This window comes from Corylus avellana, chromosome ca8, assembly GCF_901000735.1.
Source record: "Corylus avellana chromosome ca8, CavTom2PMs-1.0".
NCBI classification, from domain to species: Eukaryota; Viridiplantae; Streptophyta; class Magnoliopsida; order Fagales; family Betulaceae; genus Corylus; species Corylus avellana.
The window spans coordinates 2,689,766-2,712,387 of NC_081548.1; the positions used below are offsets into that span (position 1 = coordinate 2,689,766).

The 22,622-nt window shown below is 37.2% G+C and overlaps 1 protein-coding gene across 2 annotated transcripts in view; it reads left to right on the top strand.

Moving 5' to 3' along the window:
• Positions 1-19,932, top strand: part of LOC132190620 (CHD3-type chromatin-remodeling factor PICKLE) — a 37,672-nt gene extending 17,740 nt beyond the window's left edge. For both annotated transcript variants that reach the window (XM_059605659.1, XM_059605658.1), the window contains 15 exons: positions 2,874-2,940; positions 3,034-3,156; positions 7,508-7,617; positions 7,713-7,794; positions 11,188-11,385; positions 11,894-12,044; positions 12,142-12,247; positions 12,516-12,590; positions 13,604-13,665; positions 13,766-13,842; positions 14,858-14,988; positions 16,160-16,535; positions 17,697-17,829; positions 18,912-18,985; positions 19,069-19,932. In XM_059605659.1, coding sequence (XP_059461642.1) covers positions 2,874-2,940; positions 3,034-3,156; positions 7,508-7,617; positions 7,713-7,794; positions 11,188-11,385; positions 11,894-12,044; positions 12,142-12,247; positions 12,516-12,590; positions 13,604-13,665; positions 13,766-13,842; positions 14,858-14,988; positions 16,160-16,535; positions 17,697-17,829; positions 18,912-18,985; positions 19,069-19,599 — 2,296 coding nt within the window. In that variant the 3' untranslated portion in view covers positions 19,600-19,932. The remainder of the gene's footprint in view (positions 1-2,873; positions 2,941-3,033; positions 3,157-7,507; positions 7,618-7,712; positions 7,795-11,187; positions 11,386-11,893; positions 12,045-12,141; positions 12,248-12,515; positions 12,591-13,603; positions 13,666-13,765; positions 13,843-14,857; positions 14,989-16,159; positions 16,536-17,696; positions 17,830-18,911; positions 18,986-19,068) is intronic.
• The last annotated feature ends 2,690 nt before the right edge of the window (positions 19,933-22,622 follow it).

The window sequence follows — 22,622 nt, forward strand, 5'->3', positions numbered from 1 at the left end:
GAGAATTGTTTTGGATGCTAAGTTTGGTTTTGAGTGGGGTGGGTGGCGCTCCATTGACACTTTTGGGCTGCATGGGTTGGGGCTATGGAAGTATATCAATAGGGGGCGGTGGTTGGTTTCTAGCCACACCAGATTTGATCCTGGAGATGAGTCTAAAATCAGATTTTGGGATGATGTGTGGTGTGGAGTTTCGACTCTCAAGGAGGTATTTCCGGGTTTATATAACATAGCTAGTGTGAAGGAAGCATCTATTGCACAGCTAACATGGATCTTTCGAGCGGATCCCTTTAGTGGAATGCTAGTTTTGGTCAATTGGTCCACGATTGGGAAGTGGAAGTGTTAGCCTCTTTCTATACTTTGTTGTATTCCCATAGAATGAGAAGGGAAGGGGAGGACAAGATTGGTGGGCTCCTTTGTGCAAAGGGAAATTCAAGGTTAGATCATTTTATAATATCCTTGCCTTTAAAGAGGCTAGCCGTTTCCCTTGGAAGAGTATTTGGCGTACAAAGGCTCCTTCAAGAGTAGCTTTCTTCGTTTGGACGGCAGTGCTAGGAAAGATTCTTACCATTGCTAATCTTAGAAAGAGATATCTCATTGTGATTAATAGATGTTGCTTGTGCAAATTGGATGGGGAGACTGTCTATCACCTTCTTCTTCATTGTGAGACTGCTTGTACACTATGGTATGCTATTTTCAGTCGTTTTGGGCTGTCATGGGTCATGCCTAGTAGTGTGGCAAATTTGGTTGCTTGGTGGTGGACGGGAGGTCGTTCCCGGAGTGCTGTGGTGTGGAAAGTGGTTCCTCTCTGCCTCATGTGGTGTTTATGGTTGGAAAGAAATGCTAGATGTTTTGAGTGGATCCCTTTAGTGGAATGCTAGTTTCGGTCAATTGGTCCACGATTGGGAAGTGGAAGTGTTAGCCTCTTTCTATACTTTGTTGTATTCCCATAGAATGAGAAGGGAAGGGGAGGACAAGATTTGGTGGGCTCCTTTGTGCAAAGGGAAATTCGAGGTTAGATCATTTTATAATATCCTTGCCTTTAAAGAAGCTAGCCGTTTCCCTTGGAAGAGTATTTGGCGTACAAAGGCTCCTTCAAGAGTAGCTTTCTTCGTTTGGACAGCGGTGCTAGAGAAGATTCTTACCATTGCCAATTTTAGAAAGAGATATCTCATTGTGATTAATAGATGTTGCTTGTGCAAATTGGATGGGGAGACTGTCTATCACCTTCTTCTTCATTGTGAGACTGCCTGTACACTATGGTATGCTATTTTCAGTCGTTTTGGGTTGTCATGGGTCATGCCTAGTAGTGTGGCAGATTTGGTTGCTTGGTGGTGGATGGGAGGTCGTTCCCGGAGTGCTATGGTGTGGAAAGTGGTTCCTCTCTGCCTCATGTGGTGTTTATGGTTGGAAAGAAATGCTAGATGTTTTGAGTGGATCCCTTTAGTGGAATGCTAGTTTCGGTCAATTGGTCCACGATTGGGAAGTGGAAGTGTTAGCCTCTTTCTATACTTTGTTGTATTTCCATAGAATGAGAAGGGAAGGGGAGGACAAGATTTGGTGGGCTCCTTTGTGCAAAGGGAAATTCGAGGTTAGATCATTTTATAATATCCTTGCCTTTAAAGAGGTTAGCCGTTTCCCTTGGAAGAGTTATTGGCGTACAAAGGCTCCTTCAATAGTAGCTTTCTTCGTTTGGACGGCAGTGCTAGGGAAGATTCTTACCATTGCCAATCTTAGAAAGAGATATCTCATTGTGATTAATAGATGTTGCTTGTGCAAATTGGATGGGGAGACTGTCTATCACCTTCTTCTTCATTGTGAGACTGCCTGTACATTATGGTATGCTATTTTCAGTCGTTTTGGGCTGTCATGGGTCATACCTAGTAGTGTGGCAGATTTGGTTGCTTGGTGGTGGACGGGAGGTCGTTCCCGGAGTACTGTGGTGTGGAAAATGGTTCCTCTCTGCCTCATGTGGTGTTTATGGTTGGAAAGAAATGCTAGATGTTTTGAGGACTTTTGGAGATTCTTGGAGAAACTCATGACCTTTTTCTTTTTTACTCTTTTCACTTGGACAGCTGCTTGGCTTGCTCCGTCAGTGATTAGTTTTTCTCATTTTCTTGTTCTTCACGCTCCTCTGTGCTTTTTGATAGATGCAACATTACTTATCAAAAAAGAAAAAATTGCTCTGAATGCTCCTAGATGTGAAGAGTTCCTTGGGAAGAGGTGTGCCATAAGGTAGTGAATTTTGCATGGTCTGCACTCTGCATCACTACAGAAGGTTTCAATATTTGACCTCCTTATTACTAGGGGCACTTTTTCATTAACTGTAACTACTTGTGCAAAAGGATAGTGATGTGTAGATCATCCTGTATAGAAATGTCAATAGCTAGAGCTCTACTGTCTGGTCCTCTTCTTGCTTAATTGTATATTGGTTTTTGCCAGACAGTATCAGAGTCCCTTCTAGGTTGGCATGGTAGGTAGCAGTGACATGGAAGTGGGTTGGTTTTATCATGTCATGACATTGGATCTGTCTAATGCTATGGCCTGCATACATGCATTATTTAGATTTTAATAGTTTAGATTACTTCTTTTTTCACGATGTTGATAGGAGATGGAGGTAGCTTTCCCTCTGGCTTTATGACAGCAACAGAATAAGGCATTATCACTTTAGTGCATTAAATGATGCTGGTGACCCTTAGTGACTCTTTTTTCTTTGAGTTCATTAATCTTGGTACTGATAAAATGAATTTAGGCTTTTAGCTTCGCATTTTTATTTTTTTCAAAGGAAAAAGATGTGTTATATGTTCTAATGTGTGAGGTATAAATTTCTATTTTTAGCTAGTCTTTTATCATTCACTAAACATCTTGTCCTGCAGTGACTGGAATCCCCATGCTGATCTACAAGCTATGGCTAGAGCTCATCGACTTGGGCAAACTAACAAGGTTAAAGTTTGTTCTTCATCTTAATATGCAAATTGTTATTGCTGCCAGCACTTTTGGTTGCTTTAAAACTGGAGAGGGCCTTTGGTGCTGCAGGTGATGATTTTTAGGCTCATAACACGAGGAACCATTGAAGAAAGGATGATGCAAATGACTAAGAAGAAAATGGTGTTAGAGCATCTTGTTGTTGGGCGGCTAAAGGCTCAAAACATTAACCAGGTAAACAATATTCTTTTAGAAACTAATGGTTTTGTTAGTCTGGTGGCAGACTGGAATAATCTAAATTGCTGAATGTTGGTTGAACGTACTGGGAAGTAAACAAATTGAGTAGCTGCATCACACATATAACCATTATCATCAGACAATCTTATGTATACCTTATTCACTTCTCATCTACTTCTTCGGTCCTGTCCTTGTATGTACTGGCCAGCATTGTATTATAATGTTTTGCTGATATTATGAGTTAGATCCTTGCTTTGTTTTCAACTCTTACAGAAACTGTTTTTTACTCATAAATTCTTTTATTTTGTTTTTTGTTTAACTTATTTGTTTATAAAAGGAATCAAAGATAACAATTTCATTGGTTATTTCTTTGTTGGATTCTTTCCTTTTTCTTCTTCCTTTTAGTTTTTTAATTCTAGAGATTTTCCCATACCACGTGTATGTATATTGTCTTGTGTCGTTTGTTTTTCCCATACCACATGTACTCTTAGAAACATTATGGGAGGCTTTTAATTTTTAGTTGAGGACTTTTATGAGGTCAACCCACTCATGCAGGGAGGGCCTCTTCTGAGCCCACTAGTATCGCCCCAAACGGATGTTGTGCATGCTAGAAGTAATGGCCCTTTAGGCTTTTATGGCCCAGATCCAAACCCACTTTTAAGTGGAAATTGAAAGTGGATGCGGGAACCTCCTCGATAGCTAGGTGCGGGTTCAAGTTCGAGTACTCCACTGGCTAAGCTCACTGGTACTCGGATAGCACTGTCACATAATCCTGTTGCCTTTGATGCTCACTGTGGAGAAGATCAAAGATGGAGTCATAGGGTCTTGAGGGGTGATGATACAAAGAGCTCTTTGATTGGTGGTTCCTTTCAAGGGGGTTGTCTTTTGACACCCAGGCGCCAGTGTTGCTTGTAGGCGTCCCTAATTTGAGCACAAAACTCATCGGTATCAAGACTATTTATTTATTTTGTTTTTTTCAGATTTGCGGTTGGGTTTGGTTGGGTCTTTGAAAACGGTTGCTGGTTTAGTTAAATTCTGTGTCAATAACTTGCCTAGCGTTTCTCGTGTTGGAGTGGGCGCTTGACCTTGGGGGTGGGAGAAGAATCATGGTTATGGGTTTAACTATCAGGTCTTTCTTCTTCTCTTGAGAAGTATGAAGAGAGAGGGGGGGTGGGGGAGAGAGAGAGAGAGAGAGAGAGAGAGAGAGAGCAGGATTTAGTGGGGTCAAAGCAAGTTGAGGTAAGTGGATGCAAGGAAAACCCAAGGCATCGCACCTGCTGTACCAAATCAGTCTATTATGAACTGCTATGATCAGTCTCATCTCTGGTTTGCAAGATGATCAAACTAGTTGCTTTGAAGGCGAGGGGAGGTTCCTTCACATTCGGAACTGGGGGAGGAGCCAAGTAGTTGTGAGCTGTTGAATTTTCGTCTACTGCTGTGAATGAAGGGCCAGGTTCTTCCACGCCAGAATCTCAGAATGGGTGTTGCAGAAAGTCAAGGGTTTTCAGCAGTTTGTGGGTTTTCCTATGAGGGGTTTGAAGAAGCAAGCCGCAACCAAAACGATTTGGTTAGATCCCCTAATTCTCTTTCTAAGTCAATGAATAGAGGGAATCGTGAATTAAAAAAATATTTTCCTGTTCTATCAATTACGACTTGAAGGGAGGCTACTCTAGCAGAGGCAGAGGTAAGATGAGTGGTTCTTCCTGTTTTTTATGAAGCCTAAAATTTTGTCTTGGAATGTTAGTGGGTTGAATGAGAGGGACAAACAATTGAAGGTCAAGAATTTACTCAGGGAATGGAAAGTTGACATTGTATGTTTACAAGAAACCAAGCTGGAGCATTTGTCTAGGGTTGTTGCACATAGTTTTTGGGGTTGTCAACATGTAGGTTGGTGGTATTTGGGTTCAAGAGGAGCTTCTAGAGGGATCATGTTAATGTGGGATAGAAGGGTGTTGGAAAAAATTGATTGTGTGAGGATATTTACTATTGCATGCTTTTATAGGAACATCGCTGATAATTTCGTTTGGGCTTTTACGGGTGTTTATGATCCGAATGTCGACTACGATAGAAGATTGCTACGAAGTGAACTGGATGGGTTGCTACGATAGAATTTACCATGGCATATTGGGGGTGATTTCAATATCATCCGCTGTTCGAGTGAGAGATTGAGCGATTCCCGCTCTTAACCTGCTATGTTGGACTTTTCTAAATTACTTTTTATCAGGGTATTATGGATATACCTCTTGTAGGTAGAAATTTCACGTGGTATAGTAATGAGATTGTCTGTCGTGGTCTAGACGTTTCTTAGATGAAGCTCCCTAGATTTTTATCGAATTACTTTTCAACATTGCTTAATTGTGTAGATGTTCATAGGGGTAGACAATATTTCAATTCGAGAATATGTGGTTAAAATCAGAGGGCTTTGAGGAAAATGTGAAACAATGGTAGATGTATTATAGTTTTCAAGGCTCTCCTAGTTTTATCCCGGTGTGTAAACTAAAAGCTTCGGAAACAAAAATGGAATGAGGAGGTTTTTGGCAATGCTGAGAAGAAGAAAGCTTTTTCTTTGACGAATTCCAAGGTCTTTGTTGAAGATGAAAACCGTGGATTTGATTCCCCTGGATTTAAGCCCAATATTATTATGATTTTATGTGATTTGATTTCAATGTAATATTTCATTATTACTTTCCATATTAGTTTCTAGGTCTTTTCTATTTAAGCCTATGTAACCATATGGATTAATTCATTCGAATAAGAGAATCTTCCTCTATTTTTTACTTGGTATCAAAGTGAAAGGTCATGAGTTCGAATTTTGACTCCGTCAATTCACTTCCATTTAAATTAAATATTCCACTTGTTGGGTTTCACTTATTAAAAAGGGGTTTTAAGCCGACATGCAAGGGGGAGATTAAATGATTAAATTTATCTTTTCCTATCAGCTTAAACTTTTGGAACAAGTGGTGGTTTAAGAAGATGTTATTGCGGAAGAAAGAACCTTATCTAATGTCGAGAAGTTGAGGAAGGGTGAGGTTTTTAGTGAATTGGAGAGGACTACTTTAATGGAAGGAGGGAGTTGGAAACAAAAATCGAGAGTTGATTTCTCCTTTGGAGATGGATGGTCTCCCATTTCAATCTATTAGTGAGGAGGGAGGCAATTTGGGTGGAGCGAGCTTTTGAGGAAAGGGAGACCTTTGAGGCAGTGAAAGACATGAATAGGGGATAAGTCTTCGGGCCCATATGGCTTTCCTATGCCTTACTTTTAATTTTGTTGGAATGTTGTCAGAAAGGATATTAGGAAGTCTAAATGCTACATTCCTCGCTCTTATCCCTAAGAAAGTGGGTGGCTGTCGAGGTGAAAGACTTTCTTCCATTAGTCTAGTGAGTGGCATGTACAAACTTACTGCAAAGGTCTTGGCAAATAGATTGAAAACTGTATTGGAGAATATCATGCTTGGGTTAAATTTCCATGCTACTTCTAAAATTGCAGCTGTGGTTGGGGCTGGATGTATGAACACACAATTCCATTCCTGTGGGAACTGGGATGGGAACCTGGCCAAACCTATCTGTTGCTACCTCTAGGTGATGGTGGCAATCATAAGATATTTGCTTCTTATGTGAAGAGGGCAGTGCTTTTCCTTAAAATGCTAAGTGGCACCTTCAATTAAAGAGTCAAGGAAAGACTATTAATATCACAATCTCATTATGTTAGTGTATTGGTCACAAAATTTTAGTATACTCTTCACTCTCCCAGCTTATTCCACCTTCAAGTAATGATGCTGGCCTGCGGGTAGTATTTCTAGTTCTTTGTATTGGTGACCTGTATTTGTTCTCATATACAGCCCAGCCTTTGGACCGGCAGCTAAGAAAGGAGAATGTAATAATTGATCTGCTTACAAACAAAATCATGATAAAGGTTTCTAAGAACAAACTCCCATCTAGTTAGATTGACTTTTTTCAGGGGTGAGTAGTATGTTACATGACTAGAAAATATATGTCTGTGAGCTTTAAGAAGGTGAAACGTGTGAGAATTGATACAAAAGTATAATAAACATCAACAAACCCATCCGTTAAAATTTTCTTTAACGGTGTGCTATGCATGCTTGAAGTACCTCATTTTTCATCACTCTTTTTTGATAAATAAGTATTCATCAAAAAGCGCAGAGGGCGCAACCCTAGTACACAGGAAGTATACGAAGACACACACCCCTTTAAAGTTTTCATAACTCTTTCTGATAGAAGTCAAATGTAGGACAGAGATTATGTGCACTTCGAGGAATAGACTATCTAATTAAATGTATTTGCATAGAAAAATTGATGAAAATTCTAATTGATTTTAATTGTGCTTTAGGAAGAGTTAGATGACATCATAAGGTATGGCTCAAAGGAGTTATTTGCGGATGAGAATGATGAAGCAGGAAAATCCCGCCAAATTCATTATGATGATGCTGCAATAGATAGGTAATCTCTTTTTAACTGTTTTTGACTCAATTGATAGTGGTTAACTATTTGAGCTCCAAATTTTTGTTTGTTGCATTTTTTTTTTCTTTTAATAGATTACTTGATCGTGAACAAGTTCGAGACGAAGAGGCTACAGTGGATGATGACGAGGAAGATGGGTTTTTAAAGGCCTTTAAGGTTTTATTTTTTTTATATTATTCTGTGCATTTTTATTTATGTGCTTCTAGTGATTTAAGATGCACTTTATTTATTTTCCATATATTAGCATACTTGATCTCGTGTTTATACTCATTTATCTGATGGTGTAACCCAATTTTCATTAATTTTATATAAAAAAAAAAATTGGGGAGTTTTTTTTTGGCGAGGAAAGGTGACATTTGCCTTTTAGAGGAAGTCAATCAGCCTAGTGTGCTCAAGCAAGATGTCAAATGTGGACATGAATTAGGTTATACTTGTTTTACTGTCATGCATAAATGAGACCTTATTTTGGATGAAATTGTGCGATTCTATGGTGAAATTAAAAAAGCTGAACCGTAGAGCATTTTATTGTTGTAGCTTCTGCTGTCCTATTTCAGAGCCCTGTAGAATCCCAAATATTAAGACATCCCTGTGCCAAATCTGTCTAGGTTCTCTTTGAATGTGCTTTTGTCATTACATGCATCTTAAAAGAGCTTCTCGTTATTCTGAGCATAATCTTTATTGGGACCTCTTTAACTATTCTCTCATAATTTTGGAACATCTTTCTATATTTTAGTTCACATCTGTTCCTTGTGGTCTCATCAAACAAATTTAGTCCACATTTTCTTGATAAGAGAAAATTGCTAAACCAACTTGTACAAGAGCATTATCATTTATGACTAGTAGTTAAAGTTGCATTTCAGTTGACTGGTAACATAGTGCCTAAATTGGATGGTCTCCTATTTCTCTATCAAATTGTTTTGCATGAGCTATAGTTCTTGAAGAATTTTGATTTCCTTTTGGTTCCTCTATTGTTTCTTTGCCTCCATAGTTATGTATGTTATATCATGTTTAACTTAAACTGTTTTTATGGATTGCTTTAGCTCTTTTGTTTTGTTTTTTGTCTCTTTTTTTTTAATAAGTAATTGAAATTCATTAAACGCGTAGATTGCCACAACCCTAGTACCTTTGTTTCTTTTAACCAAGCTAAATGTATATTGTGACTTACTGATGTAGCATAACTTGACAAAAATATTAGGGATTACCTATCAGGACCCGCTTGGAAGTGGCCTCCCCGTATCGGATTTTAATAGAACAATCTCCGGTACACATAAACCATCCAACTTAAGTGTAAAATAAAGTAACAACGCTTTATGTAAGATATAACTCATTGTTCATAGTAGTCTCAGTCCTCCTTTACCTCCTTTGTGCGTTACATCCCTGAGTTGCCCTCCTTATAGACCTAAAATTACTAAAATGTATAAATCTTACTAATTATATACTTACTCGATTCAAAAGATGAGAATTGCTATATAGTACACTCTATCCCACTGGATTGATGTAGCAGTGCCCATCAGCCCCTTTGATTCTTTTTTTTTTTTTTTTCCTAACAAGGGTTGATCCAAAGACCGATAGACACTACCACATCAGCCTAATGTGATAGGGGTGTAGTATATAGCATTTCTCTTAAAAGATATTGAAAATCCTTAATAGTTTTAAAGTTCAAATGTAACACACTTTAGAATTTGCAACCTTAGTATTCCTTCTATATTTCTAGAAGTGAAGGACAATATTATAAAAACGACCAGTTATTTTTTGACAAGTTGACTACTTCATATTGTCTCTTCTCAGAAATATTATGTCTTTTGGCAAGAGGTATAATTTGTTGTAGCGCAGGGGTGCACAAAATACATCAGCCAATTGCTCTTTCCTGATAGCTTAGAGTACCAAAATTTGGATTTTCATGATTTACCGTATAATGGTTGGGGGATAGAGACAGTAATTTTAGAGTAATACTTTGAGTGATTGTGTGCTTATAAATTCATATTCTCTGCCTTAGTAATTTCCTTCCATGCGATTTAGTCATATGGAACCGCATACTAAACACTGGTATACAATAGGTCACCGAGCCATGGTACTGTTTTGCCATGTTTTATATATTGGGGTTGCCCACTGAAACATGTAGAATGCTGGTAGCTCATCCATACCTGCTCCAATAGTAATAGCTGGACTGAAAATGCCCCTAGTCCTTTTGGGCTTTCTTATTTTCCTTGGATTGGTATTCATTTTGGGCATTTGCATAATTGCACCTTTAGTTCATGACACTTGAAAAAGTTACATGAACACTTCTGACGACAAAAAATGAAATAAGATGAAGCGTGACTTTTCCAATCTCTTGGTATGGAGTTGTGGTTACTCTATGCCAGATTTGGACTTGTACATGTGGACTGCCTACTCTCATCTTTTGAAGCATAATCAAATTTCCACTAGTAGAATTGTTGTCATATATGGGCTAGTTGATGAGTTCAAATATCACCTAGTAAACTGGTCCAAGGTTTCTTCTTCAATCTCTGAAGGAGAGCTGGGGATCCATAACTTGTTGTTCAATTGAGTTCTCTTAGGGAAATGGCTATGGCGCTATGCACATGAGAGAAAAGCTTGGTGGAGAGTGGTGGTTGACTCTAAATTTGGCAGTTCATGGGGTGGGTGGTGTTTGATGAGCCCCTTGGGACGCATGGGGTGGGTTTATAGAAGAATATTATGAGAGGCTGGGGGAATTTCTCTAGCCATACCAAATTTGAGGACCGTGAGAAGACTTTGGAGGAGCCTAAGTCTTTATTTTTCTATACTTTGTATCTATAGACAACAAATTTTGTTTCTCCTTTGGTGATTAGCTATCATTTTTTTTTGATAAGTAAATGTAATATATAGCAAAAGCGCAAAGGGGCGCAACCCACTTACACGGAAGGTATAAATAGAGAGCGCCTAAGAGGGAGAGAAATGAAAAAGAAAATCAGAAAAGCTAATCTCTAAAGGAGTTAGCCAAGCGGCCGTCCAAGAGTAAAGAGTAAAGAGGAAAAAATGGGTCAATTCCTCTATAGTCCTAGTGGAATTATCAAAACATCTAGCATTTCTTTCATTCCAAATACACCACATAAGACACAGAGGAATTATCTTCCACACAACCGCGCTACGGGATCGTCCTCCCGACCACCAACTATCGAACAAGTCTCTCACCCTGCAAGGCATGACCCAATGCAAGCCAAACCGAATAAAAATCGAATGCCAAAGAGCACTTGCGAGCTCACAGTGGAGAAGAAGATGATCGACTGTCTCTCCAGACTTCTTTGGTGATTAGCTATCATGACTTCCTTGTTCTCTTTTCTCTTTCTAATTAGGTGTTTTTTTATATATACTTTCTGTGTACTTGGGAGCTCCAAACGCTTTTTATGATATCTCAATTACTTATATATATAAAGAATCTGTAATCATCATGTGATTTTTTGTGAAAGGGCTTTGTCTAACAGCATAGGATTTTTTCATTGTCATATTCTCTGCTTCTTTCTTGCTTTATGGTTTTCTAGTAAATTTTGTAAATGTTATATTCTGTAGGTGGCAAATTTTGAATATATTGAGGAAGCAGAGGCTGTTGCGGCGGAGGAAGCACAGAAGTCTGCAGTGGAGAATAAACCTACCGCGAACAATACAGAAAAATTAAATTACTGGGAAGAGTTGTTAAGAGACAGCTATGAAGTGCATAAAGTTGAAGAGTTCAATGCTTTGGGAAAAGGCAAGAGAAGCCGGAAGCAGGTATTGCATTTTAGTTTTTATGGCATTGATTAAAATTACTTTGGCCCTCATTGTCAATGATATAAGTTGTCTTGGAATGCTACAATGCTGTATTTGCATACACACAGACACATATTCCTGAAAGGCTTTTGTTCGTTGAAGATGTCAAATGATCAGTAGATGATTATGTTTTCTTATGGGAGAATGTTTTCATCTTTGTTGTTTTACATTTGCGTACTATAAAATTCCAATTTGCAGTCAGGCATATTCTTTAGGTTTAAATGGATTGATTAATATTTTATTAACCTCCTAGTTAGATATAAAACACTTTTTAAGTCTCTGTAGAGCATCAATTAGGCCTAGTGGGAAGGCTCTACATATCTATAGTTTGAAACTTGCTACTAACATATTTAGCAACTTTTACCAATAATAATAATAATAATAATAATAATAATAATAATAAAAACACTTCTAAGACTCATTCTCCATGAAAGTGGGATTAAACATGTGTAATCGGAATTTTGTTCAGATGGTATCTGTTGAAGAAGATGACCTAGCTGGTTTGGAAGATGTAAGCTCTGACGGCGAGGATGATAACTACGAAGCTGAGCTGACTGATAGTGAAACCACTATAACTGGAGCTCCGCCTGTGAGAAAGCCTTATAAAAAGAAAGCTCGTGGTATATTTTCTTTGTCATATTGTTCAATAAATTAATTAAAATAATTTGGTCAGCACGAGTTGATTATAGTGCCTCTTTCCTATGAATTCTCTTACAGTGGATGGTTCTGAGCCACTTCCATTGATGGAAGGCGAAGGGAGATCATTTAGGGTACTGGGTTTCAATCAAAATCAGAGGGCAGCGTTTGTGCAAATTTTGATGAGGTTTTCTCTGTCATTTGTAATCTTTGGTTCAGTAACCTATGCTTGTTAGATTTATCTTCCACTCTCTTTCTCTTCGTGTGAGTATGTGCGTGTGTGTGTGCCTGTGTGTGCAGAGACACATGCATGCATGTATTAGGCATTTTAATTTGTGGAATGAATGGGATATGTTGTTGAAAGGAACTGAAATTTCAGTGGACACTATATAGAAGTTCTTTCTCTTTTAGTTTTGCCTATGTTAGCAGCTAGTCTTATCTTGAATTATTTGCAGGTTTGGGGTTGGGGATTTTGACTGGAAGGAGTTTACATCTCGCATGAAGCAGAAGACCTATGAAGAAATAAAAGAGTATTCTCTTTAGCCTCTGCTTCATATTGGAATCTTTTGTAATCGTACCATTATAAATGTCATTGAACCTTGATGATGCCATAGTCTTCGTCATTTTATTTGTCAATAAGTGAAAACATTTTATGTTTTTTCTCTTCTGGGTTCGATGATCTCTGTGCACATGTGCTTTATGATTTTTAATGTATGCTCTTATTTTTCATAGCATTTATTAAAATGATTATCTCATTTTGCAATATATTTTTTTTGGTTTTGTTTGACTGTGAATTTGATTACTTTTTTTTAGTTATGCAAAATGTTTTTGGATTAAATCAATAAGGGGCATTTGATGTGTTAAGTGTTTCAATTTGTTTTGCTGTACTATATTGTTAAATCTTACAATATAGTACAGCATAACCAATTGCAATCCTACAATTTAGTACGGCATAACAAATTGACAAAGGCTAGATAGATTGTGTTCTTTCCATTTTACCCAAATTGCAATTGTATCAAATTGACACATTGCAAAATACTGTGTATTACATTTCATATGCAGTAAAATAATGAGGAGATTGTCTACTGAGCCTGCAATTTTTCTACAACACTTCCTAACATTTTTCTTGCTGCATGATGTAAAGCAATCATTTGAAGCTAAAAGAAATGTCTTATTTCTTTTTATATAAAATTTACTTCTATGATGTAAATGCAGATCGGTTTGTCTTGTAAATTTATTTTTTGACATTTTATCACACTGGCAAAAAGTTCTGTTGAATTGAACACAAAATTTATCCCAAACTGTGGTCTGTGCCTATGTGTACATGTATGTATGTGTGTATTCATATGAATGCATGTATTTTCTGGATCTAAGTGTGTGTGTGTGCCTGCACGCCTGTGCGTATTGCTATACATGCACACAGTAATTATATTTAATTGGAATCATGATGCATGATATATTGTGTGTGTGTTGTTTGTGTTCTCTTTCCATTTTCTATCCTGTGGATTTGGTATGTTGATATAGTTATTTCTCTTTAATTCAGTTATGGGACTCTTTTCTTGTCTCACATTGCTGAAGATATGACGGACTCCCCTAACTTTTCAGGTGATAAAAACCTGCTAATTTCTTGTTTTCTTTTCCTTTATGTCCGTTCCTTTCTCTGCTTTTTGACTAAAATTTTTGTTCCTAATCGTCTTGGTTATAGATGGTGTTCCAAAAGAAGGACTCAGAATACAAGATGTACTTGTTAGGATTGCAGTTCTGCTTCTAATAAGGGACAAAGTAAGTTACATAAAAAAACATTGCCATGAGTTTAGTTGCTTTCCATTGTCATATATTTAAGATTTTTTCCTGCCTTTTAAATTTAAATCCCTAATTTGTTGATTTTGTTGTTTTGACGAACTTAGGGTAAACATTTTAGGGACCTTCATGTATGACTCAACCAAGTGATGGATGTATTTTTCCCCTCTGTTTTGTCTTATCTCTGAAGTGGTCATTATGTAATGAGTGCGTGGATCTCCTAGGCATAGGCCTGGGATTCGTAAATTTACATTATGCAAGTTGAAGGATTGATTAAATTTTAATTATTTTCTAACTTATCTAGATTATTTAAGGTACAACAACTCTTGACAAAGTCATTTGCGAGCCTAGAGATTGGTGGGTTCTGGTGGCACCTCATCCATACGTGTGAGAGAATAGGGTTTGGAGAAGTAACAATTGAACTTTAACTTGGATAGGTCTATCTTATGGATCTCAGGGGGGGGGGGGGTTTGGGTGTGTATGTGTATTCAGGGTGATCCATATTTTGACTATTACAGTCTGATGAAGTTGGCCAGAATTCTAAGTTAGAAGTTATAAGAAGACTTTGGATCCATAGATTTTAACCTGGGCAGGAACGAAGATGGAAAGGACCAAATGTAATTTTATTAGGAATTGGAAAGCAGAAATGAGGAAATTGTTCAATTGATGATAAGAGGAACCCAAAAAGTGACCATATTGTTATCCTGGATCGATTCTTCATGTGGGAGGGTAGATTGTGGATGATGTAATCCAAATATTAACTAGATCTAGATTTAGTGAAGATGTGAATGCTGTGAGTCTGTATGACTCTAGAGCATCTATCAAATTAAAGGAAGATCCTACCTCATGTTGGGACTTGGGAGACAATCAATTTTTTTTATTTTTTATTTAATATATAAAATATACATTGCTATTCATAAAGCTTATCTTTCAATTCTCTATAATTATTGAGGCTAAATTAATTTTTCATTTTCCCTCCTTTTGGGTGTAATGGTAGGTGAAGTTTTCACCAGAAAATCCAGGCTCTCCACTTTTCACAGAAGACATTGTATCACGCTACCCAGGGTTGAAGGGTGGAAAATTTTGGAAGGAAGACCATGATTTATTATTACTGCGTGCTGTACTGAAGTATGTGTCTGACATTAGTTTATATGTTAAAACATTTGTCAGCATAGTAATTGCAAGTCTTTTTTCACTTTTATGTTAGACTGCTTTTGTCCTTCATTCATAATATGTCCATGAATGAATGATAAGAAGCATTACATCTACATATATAAAAACAAATGTGGTTTATATTCTGATGTGTTTGTGTATACTCCTTCCTACTTAAAAAGGGGTAGAGGATAAGATCATAAGTTCAAATCCTATTGCATGAGTTGTTTTTCCTATAAGAAAAATGCTTCTAGTATTTGGAGGGAAAAGAATGATTAACGTTTTAAGAACTGTGAGAGGACATTGGATGAGTTTATAATCTTTTTTCTTCTATCCTTTTTATCTTTGAACAACAGCATTTGTATCCCAACAAGGGGTAGAGGATAAGATCATAAGTTCAAATCCTATTGCATGAGTTTTTCCTAGAAAAAAAAATGCTTCAAGTTTTGAGGATCAGAAGAGGACGTTAATTTTTATCTCTGAACAACGGCATTTGTATCCCCTTTAGTGCTTAATTTTCATGAGTTCCTTGTTCTTTGTTCTCCTTTTAGCTAAATACTTTTTGTGTACCTGAGGTACCTTAAGCTTCTAGTTATGGGAGTTATTGAACCATTGAAATTTCAACCATGTTTCAGACTTCTTTCATGTGCACTCTACTTGACTTTTGCTACTGAAAGTAGATTCGCAGCCACGTGTGCTCAAGCATGGTGAACTTGATTATGATTCAAACTAGGATTGGCCTAGAAAGGGAGGTATTAGATGGAAAAAGCTGTATTGCATGTATCATGTGTTTGTGCATGATCTTAAACCAATTTACTTTCGTCAGACCATGAAACATGAGTGGGCTGTGGCTGGTCTGCTTACATTAAATGTGATTGGGCATTGGTTCAAAGGTTCCGTTTAATACACAAATGCATATGCACATGCACTCACACGGAAGCACATGAGAGACATGTATGTGGGTGTAAGAGTGTGTAGTGTTATCTGTGTGTTTGTGTGGTTGGGGATGTGGTGTTTGATACTGCAACTGCTTTGACTAGCTGATTGTGAGATTAATAGTTTTGTTATTTGACAATGCTCAGCTCATAAAGATGTTTGTTTAGTTAGTTATTATTTACTAACCCATTCCTTATTGCTTCCATGAAAGGCATGGGTATGGAAGATGGCAAGCTATTGTTGATGACAAAGAACTGAGGATTCAGGAGGTGATCTGTCAAGAGTTAAATCTCCCCATCATAAATCTACCTGTCCCAGGACAAGCTGCTGCTCAAGCACAAAACGGTACAAATACAGCTAATGTAGAAGCACCTGTCACCCAGTTAAGGGAAAATGGTGGTGCGAATGATATAGCAACCGATGTTGCACAGGGAACTACTGATGCTGCAAACCAAGCACGGGTATATCAAGACCCTTCCATACTATTTCACTTCAGAGATATGCAGAGAAGACAGGTTGAGTTTATTAAGAAAAGGGTGCTTCTCTTGGAAAAAGGGCTCAATGCAGAGTACCAGAAAGAATACTTTGTAAGTTTAATTATATTTCCTGGCACCTGCATATTGGTTCACTCTCTGTATCTTGTAGAAGTCTCGAGGGAAATAGCCTAAAGTATTATTACCTCAGTACAAGTGACTTCAATCACAATATTTCTTATGGTGACTGGTGTCACACATTGTTGCCCATTTACCAATGAGCTTAGTTCAAATGGTACTTCTTGCCTTTGTAGCAAGGTGGGTTCAAGTTCCACCGAGTGCATGTGTAATTTACCAATTAAAAAATAGATAAAAATAAATAAAAATAAAGGACGTTGCGTATGGTTGTGAGCAAGGATACTATGCTTCAATCCAGGGTTGGGACACAGAAGGAAATTGCTAAGTAGGACCAAACCAAAGCAACCAAACTAAGAAGGGCCGTTAGCCTTGGTTAATTATCTGTCTAGATATCTCCTCTCCCTTTGGGTGCAGGAGAACCTGTTAATTATCTGTCATTTTACCTCACTGTATAGGATCGTCATGCAAGCTCTGTAGTTAAATGGAGTTACTGAGACATGTAGGTAGCTCCACCTGCTGATTCACTATCTGCAAAGTTATCATTTGAAATCCATCATTTCTTATTTAAGCAGTACTTTTTCCCTGATTCCTTGTTGTGTTGTACACATCTCCTTTAGCTGGTTTACTGTATTGTGGTGCCACAATCTGAAATATTTCTTGTAGCCTGGACTGTATGATTTTGAATCTGTAAGAGCCTGTTTGGGATTGCGTTTGAGAAATAGAGCTTTTAAGTCAAAAAGAGCTTTTGGGCAAAAGCTTCATTTTAAAAAAAAAGTGCATTTTAGCCATTTTTAGGCTTCTTGGACATTCAAAAGCGCTTTTAATTTTTTTACCAAACGAATACTTTTTTTTTTTAAAACGGACTTTTTGAGTGTCAAAAACACTTTTAGGCTTCTCAAATGCAATCCCAAACAGGCCATAAGTCACTGGTTTTGGTAACCCTATGGTTCTGATATCCTTGATCATTTGGAGATTGGGCTTTAAATACATGGTCATCATTGCAAGACTGAGAATGATTCTATGTGGCAGATTTTACTGTAATTTTACGTATATAACTTGTGTAGTCATCACTTGTGATGAAATGGCAGTTGTCTTGCTTCTGGACTCAGTTCTTGTTTTCCTTGATGGTGTTCTCAGGGTGACATGAAGTCAAACGAGATTGCAAGGGAAGAGCCTGAAAATGAACCTAAGGTTGCAAATGTGCCAAGTCCTAGCTCCGTGGAGGTTGATACCCAAGTGGTTGATCCGTTGCCTCAAGTAGAAACAATTTGTAAGTGTTGAGTTTATCTATTGAATGATTGCCTGCCTAGTTGATTTAGAAAAAAAGTTTATATACATCTTATTGCTTCCTTTTTCTTTTTGTCCTCTTTTCTAGTCTAACTTTATTTCTTGGGTCCGTAGTTGCCTTGCCATGGATTTCAAGACTTGAAATTCATGTATCATGTTGATCTGCTGAGCAAAGATTTTTAGATAATCTGAAACTTCTGGTGGATTCTCCTCTAAAACTTGATTTTGTGCATGTTGGAGAATTAGTAGTCTCGGCAAGTCTCAAAGGCATATATTAATTCGGAACTTTGAACTACTCAGTTAAGGATGATTTATGGATTTATTTATTTTAAATTTTTTTGGTTGCATAACTTAAGGAGTAACTGGAGAGAAATTGAAATCACAATGGTAGCTCCTGGTTTTTGGTCTCTAGATGGGATGGGCTGCTTACCCTTTTTCCAAGGATGTAGGTGTGAGGAGTTATCCTTTGAAAATGTCTCTCGTCTTTTTATAGAGCTGATGATGAGGATGCTTCGATAGTTAATTACCTAGTGGCTTTGTATGGTGATTTAACAGAGCCTTAGTTTCAATATGGCCTTTTCTGATTAGGAGCTGTCCTTGTTTGGCAAGTGTTTCATAGAACTGTGTGAAGGTTTGTGAAATTTAGTGTATAATTTTGAAGTTATTCGGAAGTTATCAATAATATGAATAATTTATAGTTTTTTTTCGTCATGCATGAAAGGGTTTTTCTTATAGAAGATATACTAGAGAATTGCCACAGGAATTTTTTCTTTTTTTTCATTGGTGGATACCAAATTCAACAGTAAAACAATTGTAACCGAGGAGTTGCATATACTGATCAATTATCATCATATCACCATAAGATGTCTCGTTTCTGCTATTGGTTGCCCTCCCCCCCCTCTCTTTTTTTGACATGTCTACATGTCTACACAAGAGGAGAGGGATGGGATTCAAACTAGTAATCTCCGCTTCACGAGGCGTGGTCCCTACCTGATTGAACTACCCCTTGGAGACTTGGTTGGTGTCTTGATCTGCTTGATGGTGACTAATATTGTGCCTGTGCAGCTGCAGAAGAAATTTCTGCTGCAGTTTGTGATGATGACCCGGAACGAGTGGAACTGCCTCGGCTCTACAATGAGGTAAATCCTTGAGTTAATGCATACCATGAAAGAGATCCTGGTAGCCAACAGATCCTTTATTGTGTGTTCGATATTACTGGCAGATGTGCAAGGTTGTGGAGGAAAATACCCAGGAATCAGTTCCAACATCCTCAGCAAACCAATCCGTGACAAAGAACCTCCTTCCATTGGAAACCATTTCTGAAGACGTAAACCGCATTCTCTCTCCTGGGCAGACAAAGCCTCCCACTTCGGAAGAGCCGATAACGAATATAAGTCAACAATCACAAGCTGAATCAGAGGTCGATGTTTCAATAACCGCATCTCCATCTGCCCATCAAGATGACCACGGCCCTGCTTCCATGGCAGAAACTGAGATGATGGACATTGAAATAGAGTCTGAACCTCTAAAGGAAAGCAGCAAGTTAACAAACTCGGATCCAGCAAAAGCAGAGAGTGAATCACCTTGTAATGTTGAAGCTTCTATGGATCCATGCCCACCTCAGGTGCCAGAAGGCACAAATTTGCCTGTTATAACTGAAGATGATGTGGAGATGGATGAAAGGAAGGATGATACTCCATCTAATGGAAGCACACAGAAATCAGAGCAGGGGGTCATTGTTTTAGATGACTAAAAACATATATCTAAGTTTACTGAGCCTCCTATTCATACACATTTTCGTTAGTCTTTGTTCTCTCTAACAATCACAGCAACAGTCTTCACCCCCAAAAGAAAAAAGAAGAAAAAAAAATTATTGATTGACAGGAATTTCTTTAGCAACTTTTATAATTTCTTGGTTTCAACTTCCCACTGGGAGAATTGCTGGTAAGAATTGATTGCAAAATGCTGGGACTTTTGCATCTTGTATTGCCTGAGGACTTTCTGGGGATGGAGGGATTAACGAGTATGTACTTTGTTTCATTGAAAAATAATGATGAATTATAAACGTGCATAAACTTTTGGATTTGATGCATTTTTTGTTTGTTTGTAAGAAGTAATACAACCAAACCGAAAGAAACAGAAGGGAAAAGAGCAGCAGCTGAAATTTGTACTTGTATAAATTTTCCGTGATTTCTTCTCAGCAACTTGAAACCTTTCGCTCCTCTTTGTAACTTTTGTAGCTTTCTCCTGAAACCTTTTTGCTCTCCATCAGTGAAGCAAACGGGAGGGAGAAGCTGACCCCTCCCTCCTCCTCTCTCCCTTCTCTGCCTTTCCTTCTCTTGTGGGAAGAAGGAAGTTAGGTTTATTGTCGCCGGCTCACCTTTGTCACATGCGTGTCCTTTTCGTCTCTTCACTGGACTGCTGTAGTCAGCCAATTGCTTCACTGGCGTCGTCTTCTTCGATGGTTTTCGTTTTCAGTTCGTTCTTTTGAGAGTTCATCCTAATGTCTTTCCTCAATAAAGCGGGAATGGTTCTCTTTTGATTGGAATTGTTGCTGAGTATGCTTTTTTGTTTCATCGGCCAACTATTTCAAAAAGGTAATCGGTTAGGTCTAATTTTGAGACAAATCTTTCTTCAACTATGCACAAGTAAAAAAAAACATAATGCGTTGGATTAACTACGCTATCGCATTAAAATTCTTATTTCTTGAGGAATTCGGCAAAACAGGGAGGCTTAAGCTTTGGTAAAGAGATAATTACGTTATATTGAAGATTGCCAAAGCTTTATCGCTACACCGTCTATAGGAGATGAAGAATATCTTAATGTTATCAACTAGTTGGAAGGATGAGATGATTTGGCATACCTTCATGTAGATTGATATTTAGATGAGTTTGAAGTAGGATCTACCTGATCTTGAATCTTCATGGTACAAGATAGAGAGTCTATGAATCGAACAGTTTCTCTTTTATAGAGGAACGAGGAAGAAAACAACAAACAATAAAACATTTTTATTTTTCACAAAAAAAATAACTTGAATTATTGTTTCTACCTAGTTACAGAATCTTTGCTTTTTAGGAAAGGGTCATAAAAAGACCGACACAAATTTGGATAATTTAACAGAATGGATAATTTCATTTGACAGGAAAATAATCATTAATTGATAAAATTGTAAGTTAATTAGTTGCAATCACTGCCATCATCACAATCGATAATTTAATTATAAGCATATGGATGCAATTGTTTATGCAGAGTATGCATAACAATGATCACATCATAATCCATTAATCTAGAGATTAAATATTTCATTTCGACAAATGAAGGTATAACCATCCAAATTCAACCTAATTTTAAACATTTGTGCCGACTTTCACAGTTGAAAAGATGAGTAGTCATGAGGTCATAGGTGGACCCTCTCTCCTCTTCTCACTCCACCAATTTGGCCATATTATATGCATCGATCCCTTCAAAATGGTCCTCTAAGTACTGTGAAGAGGCAGGAAGGTTTTCCATATTATTCTATTTTTGTAATTTTTATTTTTATTTTGAACATTTAAGTTGAAACAAAGAAGACCATGTTTTGTAATTCATCCAAAAAAATAAAAATAAAAATATAAAAGACACATAGTAAAAGACTCTCTCATGTTTGTGTTTGATCACATTTTCTATTGTTTTTTCTTCGAGTAACGTTAGAATTTACATTTTTATTTTACAGTTATCCCATAATGCTAATGTAGTAGTCTCAACTAATCTTAGATTAGTTCTAACTAAAAAATAAAAAAATAATTAAGGGTTGGTTGGGACTTACACATCAACACTGTGAAATAATTGTAAGATAAAAATATGGTATATAATATTGCTTTACTTTTTCTTTTACTATGTCATGTATACATATATAGTTGCATGAATGGAAAAATCTACCACACCCATGTTGAAAAACTAATTCATGAAAATATGAGTAAGAAAAACATGCCCAAAATTACAATATGAGTAATTAAAAAAAAAAAAAGAAAAAAAAAAGCGATGAATATTATATATATGTTCATGCATTTAACATGTATACATAACCAAGCATAATACGAAAAAGATGAGAATAATTCCGATGGAACTCAATTAAGGAATATATATTTGATAGTACGAAAAGCAAAGTTTAATTTTTTTTATTGAAAAAAATTAATTATTTGCGCAAGAATGAGAATAAGTGCCCATCTCGTCGTTTGACATATACAAGGAATTTTTTTTTGACGTAAAGCAAAATACTTTTTGAATTGGTTTCAATACTTGGCTCTTGAAGTATATATTGATAATTAACTATGAGCTCTAAGTGACTAACCTCACAAGGATTCAACATCACGTCTTCTAAAAAAACTCTTTTGTTTTTCACACACTTACAAAAGGCTCTCAAAAGTGAAGACGCATATAGAATGATCGTGGCTTACAAACCTATTTATAGAGGTCTCAAAAATAGGCTCGAAAACCCGTCAAGGGTTTTTTTTTTTTTTTTTTTGTGTGTGTGTGTGTGTGTGTTGATAGTCGACCGGTCGGGCCTCATCGGTCAACCCCACGTAGACCGAACCATTTTGTGCTCTATTTTCATCCCCTTCGGTTGACCTATCTTTGATCACGACTTCGACTGATGCTCTCTATACCAACCCTAATGAGTTGGGTTGACTGCAAAGGTACCCTGATATCGAGTGGAACAAAAAAAGAAAATGGCAACTTATTAATGCATGATGTGACATTCCAGAAAGTTAGTTTCATATTAAGCAAGTAAATTAT